Below are 8,968 nucleotides of genomic sequence, written 5' to 3'. Positions count from 1 at the left end.
TCTTAACGCAGATGTTTAGTTATCAGCAAGTGTGTGTTCGATTCGGATTAGGTGTTTTGTAAGATTATATATATATCGTTCCAGTATGAGTTGCATGGCACGTGGAAGTTGCGTTATGGCAGTTTTCCACGAAGCATGCACTCTGGTACTGGGAACAGACAGCTCCCCCGGATGCAAAGAAGTGCGTCACCACACAAAAAGGGATGCAGGGTGTGAGATAGACTTGGCGTCGTACATGCGTTAATGATTGCTTCTTATGCTATGAAAGATGAGTGTTGCTATGAGTGGTCTATTGTGAAATGGATGAAGCGGAAACGAGCCGGTTGCCGGAAGAAGTACTGCGAGGTAGCATGTGATCACATAGTGTACTGTATCCGTGGACACCTTCATAATCAGTCATCAACGCTTGGGGCCGTATGTGCCCATCATGTAAATACACGGAGACATGATGCGAAGAGGGGATGGTGGAGGGGAAGCAGTGGAATCCATGTCTATGGTGCCTATGATCTACCATTTGCGCTGTTGTTGATGGTATGAGTGGTTCGTGAGGGAGTGACCCGATTGCCTGGCTGCCGGAAGAAGCATGTGCGAGTGATAGCATGTGACTACAGTGCACACCTTCATGATCAGTCATCAATGTCCCAGGGGCGTATGTGCTCGTAACGTAGAAATGCTGTTGTCTGGTGCTGCAAGCGCTATTGACTCCTTCACGGAATGAGAGTGCGCGATTAATATAGACTGGGGCCGATTTATTCATCGACGTCCTCCGCGGGCAATATACACATCACGTCAGCGTCTCGCGCAGCAAAGCGCAGTAGGCAAAAAAGTATAAATATACGCATACACACGAATGAACGCGATGTTTAAATCCGCAGTGGTAGCACAAGAGGTCTGCACGTCTGCCTGCTTCGGGATATACGGCAAATAAGCTCCGGCTGCACAACCAACGAGAGTCGCTCAAACATCGGAGAATAATGAAACAGGAATGTCTCTAGCTATTTGAACAGGCGAAAGCATAGGCAGTGGCTCGGTGTACGCCACAAATGTCGGATTCGCTTCTGAACCAAACTATTGACGAGTTAGTTCTGGGATGAAACACGGGTGTCGGTACTATGATGATGCGATGTTAATGATGTGGATGGTTAGGCAGAGATGGACGGGAGCAGGGGATGGCGATGATGATGATGATGATGATGACGGGACGATGGTTATGGCCGTCGTCGTCGTCGCTGTCAGGATGGTGGTGGTGGTGGCTTTGGCACCAAAAAGCGGGGGTTCAAGCTCTCGGTGCTCGGTGCACCGGGGCCATGACCTAACCTACCTCAGCGGAACTGGAATCGGCATATGCTGCAAACAACGCGCGTAAGATGAGATGTAAGATGAAATGTAAAAGTATGGCACTGTCGTTCGCGATATGACTGCATGCGGCGCGACGTCCGGGTCGTTGGTTTGAGGGTCTAGGCCGGGGGCATACGGAGAAGGATTGGTATGCTGGGAAGTCTAGGACGGGTGCTTGGTGGCTCGGTAGGCTCCGTGGGTGGGAGCTGGGTTAGCGGAAGGGAAGGGTGAGGAGTGGGTTGGGGACGGTTGGTGTGGGCTGTGGGTGGCGCATTGTTGGCAGAGTGTGCCGCTCTCCATGGGTAGGTAGTGAAGTGGAATAGGTGGGTGGGGAGGAGGAGGGGAGAAGGTGGAGGTCTCATCTTTTGCACTGTCTAAAGCATACACGTCTGTGTGGTTGGGGATGTCGTCGTTCTGGGTTAGTGTTCTGGGTAGTGTTCTGGAGTATTGCTAGCACGGAGGCTCGGTAGGACCCCGTAGTGCTTGGTCGGTTCCAAGGTTGGAGTGGGTGCAGGTGGCGCATTGTTGGCAAAGCATGCCGCTCTCCATAGCAAAGTGGAGCCCCCATGCCTGTCTCCATCCGAAGTGTCAGTGAGGGTGTAGTCAGCCATTCTTCACAACCATATGCACCACCACCCACCATAGCCTGACCGACTCCAGCTGTCTGTCTGTCTGTCTGTCTGTCCACGCTGCCGCCGCTAGACAGCCCGAGTTTCTCGCCCGCTCCGCCTCGCCTCGCCGCGCGCCTTGCCCTGCGCTGCCTTGCCCACTGCGCTGCCGACCGCCGCCCATGTTGCACACCTCGAGCTGCTGTCCCGCCTCGATGAAGTAGCCGTCCACGTCCACTCTGCGCAAGCAGTCCCCACCAACACTCCCGCCGCCCACGCGGGCCACTGCCGCGACTCACACCCTGCACGCCCCCGCCGCCGTCATGACGAGGAACGAGACCATCGGCCGCCATGGCTCGGTAGAGAGCTCGTGGAGTTCGCGCTCGGGCGACACGATACGGCCCTATGGACGCGCGGGTTCGCTGAGGGGTACCCCCGTCACCGTCAAGACGGACAAGAACCTCAATTCCCGGTATGTTGTTGCGTCTGGTGCCGTGCGAGATGGACGCTGGCTGGGGTGGCGGCGCGCGCTGTGCGCCCTCGACCTTGACTCTGGCCTCGTCTCGTCTTGACGCGGGAAGAGACATGTCTTGCCTGTCTTGCCTGTCTCACTCCCACACGTGCATCGACATGGACAACCGAACGCCTGCTAACACGCCATAGTGTCGAGCGGGAATCCGAGATATCGCCTGGCACCGTCCCCCCAGCTCCGCCGCCCAAAGACAACCCCTCGCACCGCCCGCGCAAGCCTGCCAATTGGGACGCTCCCACGCCGAGCGCCTTTGGCCACCACCGAAAACAGCTGGCTGTCCTGGAGACTTCGGGAGGCCGAGTGCCGTCCATATCGCGCAACCCCCCCACCGCTTCGAGCGCCAATTCACAGGTCGCGCCCTGGTCCACCGCGCCCAACGGGAACAACATGACCAACAACAGCGTCTGGAGCAGCTTCTTCAACGACTCAAACGAGGACGTCTCCCAGTCGTCGCCTGGCTTCCGCCCGGGAACCGGCACCAGAGAGGACAGCATGGGCTTCCCCATGAAAGACGACAGACGGCCGTCGGTAGCCAGTGCCACGACTGTCAGCAGTACGGGTTCCAAGTCGAGCATGGGCCGGAATTTCCACAAACGCCTGCAGAACGTCTTCGGAGAGGACTTCCCCGCCGACGACCGCCAGAACTCGGATTCGAGCCTGGGCACGCCGCAGCGCAACCGCGGCAACTCCCTCAGCAACACAATTGGCAGTAAGCACCAGTCGCGCCCGACCTCGCCTACCAGCTCCCGGCCACGCACCCCGCAGGCGTCCTCGGAAGTCACGCCATGGGAGTTCCAAGACTCCAAGGTGAGTCTAGTTCACATCCAGAGGAAGGCACTGCGTCTCTCACTCATGCTCTTGCCCTACTACTCCACCGCCGACCTCGGACCTGTATCACTAACCTCTCGCAGGACGTTCCCACTCCCGCTGAGTATGGCGGCCGTCGTTCCTCGGAGCAACATTCTGCCAAATCGGGTCGATCGCATCACAAGCTGCACGTAAGACTGCCTGGCACTGGCCACCGGCACAAGGGCAGCAAGGAGGACAACAAGGCCCCAGACGGACGCGCAGACATAAGCCAGCCTTACCCGCTGCGCCCCACCACCAGCCGCGAAGATTCCAGCTACAGCGTCCGACCGAACCAACCCTCGGCCCTCAGCTCCGCCTTCGCTTCCAAGACAAGCCTTCTGGGACGGCCGTCGAGCCCTACGCCAAGCTCATACTCGGATATGACAAGAGATGATAGAATAGCGCAACGGTCTCCCAGCACCAACAAGGCGTCGCACGGTTTCTTCGCGCGATTACGAGGCAAGGACAAGGACAAGGATCGCACATTACCGGGAGACACCCTCAAGAGTCTGGTTGCTGCTGGAACTGCCTCCGCCACCTCTCTGAATCCCTCGATCAATACGACACGGTCCGCGAGGCCAGAGCCGGCTCGGCAGGCCACCATGGCGAAGCAGCAGGCGATCAACAATGGCATTGAGAGCGCAGCCAAGGAACAGAGAATGCGAGCGCCTCACCACCGTTTGCCTACCTTCCGGAAAGAGAAGCGCGCACCTACGAACGAGCCTACTGGACGGGACCCTAACGATAGTATCGCTAGCACAGCAGGCAACGATGCTGTTTTCTTCCTGGACAGAAACCTGGACGACATGGAAGGCATTGTGAATCTCCAACAGGCACCGCCGATGACACCGCCTGTAGGCGAGGTGCCAAAGCAGCCACCAAATCTTGGTGAAGACATCTCTGTCCCAGGACCCGATGACGACGGTACCGCAGCGTGGGACGCGCCAGACTCCTGGGCCGTGAAGCGCATGAAGGACGAGATGGACAAGCTTGGAGATGCCGACGAGGCTACAACGCCTTCCAAGGAAGAGAGCGACAACAAGACGTATTGTCTGCGCATTTTCAGGGTCGACTCAACTTTTGCGACGCTATCAGCTACCTTGAACACGACCGTACAGGAAATCATACAAATACTAGGGAAGAAGACCGTATTGCAAGACGAATTGGACAATTACCACATTGTGATGCGGAAACATGACACCTCACGGCAATTGGAAAGCAACGAGCGCCCGCTGCTGATCCAGAAGCGATTGCTGGAACTTGCCGGATATACGGATCTAGATCGCCTCGAAGACGTCGGACGGGAAGATAACAGCTACCTCTGCAGATTCACCTTCCTCCCTGCCAAGATGAGCGGATACTCTAGTCTGGAACGGGATCCTGGTTTCAGCAAGATGCAGAAATTCAGTCACATTGATCTCCAAGGTCGGAACTTGATCACCATTCCTATTACACTCTACCAAAAAGCGACAGAGATAATATCGCTCAACCTGTCGCGGAACCTATCACTTGACGTACCTAGAGACTTTATCCTTGCTTGCACCAATCTGAGGGAGATCAAGTACACCAGTAATGACGCCCGACGACTACCACCCAGTCTGAGTCTTGCTAGCCGGCTGACCATGTTGGATATTTCGAACAACCGCCTCCAGTCTCTTGACCGTGCTGAATTGCACAAGCTACAAAGTCTGCAAGGGCTTCGACTTTCCAACAACGGGCTGACGCGACTGCCACACTACTTTGGACAATATCGCGCGCTTCGCAGTTTGAACTTGAGTTCGAATTCCTTGAACGAATTCCCCGACTTTTTGTGCGAAGTCCGGACACTGGTGGATCTCGACATCAGTTTCAACTCGATATCGAGCTTGCCCAAGATTGGCCAGTTGACATGTCTCGAGCGACTCTGGGCGACGAACAACAAACTGACCGGCAGCTTCCCTCCAACACTGAGCAATCTAGTCAACCTGCGAGAAATCGACGTGCGGTTCAACGCGCTTGATAGTATGGATGTCATGTCCCAATTACCCCGATTGGAGTACCTGATGATCGGCCACAACTCTATTTCGGCCTTCGAAGGCTATTTCCCGAAGATCCGTGTGCTGCACATGAACCACAACCCAGTTACACGCTTCGGCCTCACTCAGCCCACCCCAACGCTAACCGCCCTCAATCTTGCGTCTGCCAAACTAGCGCAATTACCCGAGGATCTGTTTGGCAAACTGACTGGCCTCACTAAGCTCATCCTCGACAAGAATCACTTCACGTCCATATCGACCAACATTGGAAAGCTGTACAGGCTGGAACATCTCAGTATAGCTCGAAACTCTCTGGATGACTTGCCTGCCGAGATCGGTCGCTTGGTGGAGCTTCGCTACTTGGACGCGCGCGAGAACAATCTGCCCAAGCTTCCCGAGGAGCTTTGGTATGCTCGCCGATTAGAAACGCTAAACGTGTCGTCCAACGTTCTTACCACGTTCCCCAAACCCGGCGCATCACCTCCACCAGTAGCAAATGGGGAACAAGCTCAAGTAGACGGAGCGCCTGCGCTTGTCACTCCAGGCTTGACATCAAGTCCCAGTTACGAAGAGCTGGGAAAATTGGAAGACTTCCAGAATCGCCGTCCTAGTCAAGCATCAGGAGGTCTGAGTGTTGGTTCGTCGGCTGCCTCTTCGCAACGGAAGGGGTCGATGGCGTCATACAACACTTCAAGCACGGCGCGCAAGACATCAGTAGCGTCTCGCGCGCCCACCGAAGGGACACTGACACCCATGTCCCGCAAAGACTCCAGCCTTAGTAGTCGCTTGGTGACTACCTTTGCGGGTTCTCTTCGACACGTGTTCTTGGCTGACAACCGGCTGAACGACGACGTGTTCGACGAACTGTGTCTTCTCCCCGAATTGCGAATTGTGAATCTGGCATACAATCTCATCTATGACGTTCCACCTCGTACGATCCGACGATGGCAACATCTTACTGAGCTGTACCTGTCGGGCAACGACCTCACGTCTCTGCCTGCAGAGGACTTGGAGGAAGTTGGCTCGCTCAAGGTCCTTCACATCAACAACAACAAGTTCCAGGTGCTGCCGGCCGAGCTTGGCAAGGTTGCACAGTTGGCTGTTCTTGATGTGGCTAGCAATTTGCTGAAATACAACGTGTCGAATTGGCCATATGACTGGAACTGGAACTGGAATCACAAACTCCGATACCTGAATCTGTCAGGCAACAAGCGTCTCGAGATCAAACCCAGCGGCTCGTACAGTGGCGGCGGCATGAGTATGCGAGAAGGGCGCGACCTGACCGACTTCAGCTCGTTGATTAATCTTCGCGTACTTGGGCTGATGGACGTCACGATGATGGTTCCTTCAGTCCCTGAACAGTCAGAGGACCGGCGAGTGCGCACTGCTGGTTCGGCTGTGGGTACTATGGCGTATGGTATGGCCGATTCACTGGGTCGCAACGAACACATCTCGACAATGGACATGGTTGTGCCCCGCTTCCGCAGCCACGACGACGAACAGCTGTTGGGTCTGTTTGACGCACAGCCGCTTGCGGGTGGCGGTGCGAAAATTGCCAAATACCTGTACGATCAGTTCAAGAACCGATTCGCTGATGAGCTCGACCGTTTGCGCCCGAATGAAACGCCGTCGGATGCGCTGCGACGAAGTTACCTTGGCCTCAACAAGGAACTCGCTACCGCTGCAAGTCAGGGTCTGGACAAGAACGGACTCACTGCACCATCAACACAAACGCGCAATTCAGTGCCCGATCTTAGTGACGACGACCTGACATCGGGAAGTGTGGCAACAGTACTTTTCCTGAAAGAGATGGAGCTCTACATCTCCAACGTTGGTGATGCGCAAGCCCTTCTGATTCGTTCAGAAGGAGGACACAAGATCCTTACCAGGAAGCACGACCCCGCTGAGCCAAGTGAGCGATCCAGGATACGAGAAGCCGGCGGATTCGTGTCGCGGCAGGGTAAACTCAACGACATGCTCGAGGTATCAAGAGCATTTGGATACGTTCAAATGTCGCCATCAGTCATCGCATCGCCGCATATCATGAACCTCACTCTTGGCGACACAGATGAGATGATCCTGATAGCTTCGCGAGAACTCTGGGAATACCTCACACCAGACTTCGCTGTCGATGTCGCACGATCGGAGCGAAACGACCTGATGGTTGCCGCCCAAAAACTGCGCGATTTGGCTATTGCCTTTGGTGCGACGAACAAGATCATGGTCATGTTGCTTGGTGTGAGCGATCTCAAGAGCAAACAACGTGCCCGGTACCGCACCCAAAGCATGTCCCTCATACCCGCACCTGGTGCAGATCCAGACTGGGGCGCGTCGCGCAGACGTGGAAAGAAGGGCAACCTGGTCGGCGACTCCAAGCTCGCTCGACTCGACAACGAAGTGGACGCGCCAACGGGCGAAGTCAGCTTGGTGTTTACGGATATCAAGAACTCGACCATACTGTGGGAGACGTACCCGATTGCTATGCGTTCTGCAATAAAGATGCACAACGAGCTGATGCGCCGACAACTACGCATTATTGGTGGGTACGAGGTCAAGACGGAAGGTGATGCCTTCATGGTCGCTTTCCGCACTGTGACATCAGCTCTGCTGTGGTGTTTCACGATCCAGAGCCAGCTTCTCGAAGTACAGTGGCCGCAAGAGATTCTCAACAGCGTCAATGGACAGGAAGTCGTCGATCCGGATGGTAACGTCATCTTCCGCGGTCTCTCAGTCCGCATGGGTATCCATTGGGGCACACCCGTGTGCGAAGTCGATCCCGTCACGAAGCGCATGGACTACTTCGGACCCATGGTCAACCGCGCCTCACGTATCTCGTCCGTAGCCGACGGCGGCCAAATCACCGTCTCATCCGACTTCATCGCCGAGATCCAACGTCTCCTCGAAACGCACATTGAAGGCGACCGTAAGAACTCCGCCGGATCCGAAGAAGCCTACGGCGACGACATGAACAGCCAGATGATCCGCGGCGAACTCCGCTCCCTCAGCTCCCAAGGTTTCGAAGTCAAAGACCTCGGTGAACGCCGTCTTAAAGGTCTCGAGAACCCTGAGTACATCTACCTCATGTATCCGCACTCGCTGGCTAGTCGGCTGGCGGTCCAGCGCCAGACGGAACAGAAACCCGTCGAGCAGCAGAAGGAGGCTACGGCTGGTCAGAAGATGGCGGGGAGTCAGCTTACTATCGATACTGAAGATGTATGGGATCTCTGGAATATTAGTCTACGTCTGGAGATGCTGTGCAGTTCGCTCGAGAGCCCGGGTTGTTCTGAGTTGAAACCGCCAGAGACGGCGTTGCTGGAGAGGATGAAGAGTCGGGGTGGCGAGATTACGGATCGTTTCTTGATTAACTTTGTTGAGCATCAGATTTCGAGGATCGAGGTATGTTTTAGTGTCTTTGCCTCGTTTGAAGGGAGTGTCCATGCTAACAAAGGGGATTGCAGTCTTGTGCCAGCACCCTTGCTCTTCGCCACCGCATACGGCCATTCGGCAGTGCACCGCTGCTCGAGCAGGCGTGTCATATGGGCGATATCTTCGCGGAGCTCGACGCGAAGTTGAAGCGGTTGGAGGAGTTTGAAAAGGGGGCGATTGAGGGTATGGCGCCTTCTTGA

The 8,968-nt window shown here is 55.6% G+C and overlaps 1 protein-coding gene across 1 annotated transcript; it reads left to right on the top strand.

Annotated features, from left to right (window-relative positions):
* Positions 1 to 2,269: 2,269 nt before the first annotated feature.
* J4E83_005094 (uncharacterized protein) lies at positions 2,270 to 8,968 on the top strand (the record flags this gene model as incomplete). Its single annotated transcript, XM_049332015.1, has 4 exons — positions 2,270 to 2,418; positions 2,610 to 3,285; positions 3,390 to 8,738; positions 8,801 to 8,968. 4 exons carry the CDS (start codon positions 2,270 to 2,272, stop codon positions 8,966 to 8,968), a joined length of 6,342 nt encoding a protein of 2,113 aa, XP_049189110.1.

Source organism: Alternaria metachromatica, assembly GCF_023757995.1.
Source record: "Alternaria metachromatica strain BMP 0045 chromosome Unknown scaffold_9, whole genome shotgun sequence".
Taxonomy (NCBI): domain Eukaryota; kingdom Fungi; phylum Ascomycota; class Dothideomycetes; order Pleosporales; family Pleosporaceae; genus Alternaria; species Alternaria metachromatica.
The sequence above is the reverse complement of the archived record's forward strand: the minus strand, read 5'-3'. Positions and strand labels throughout refer to the sequence as shown.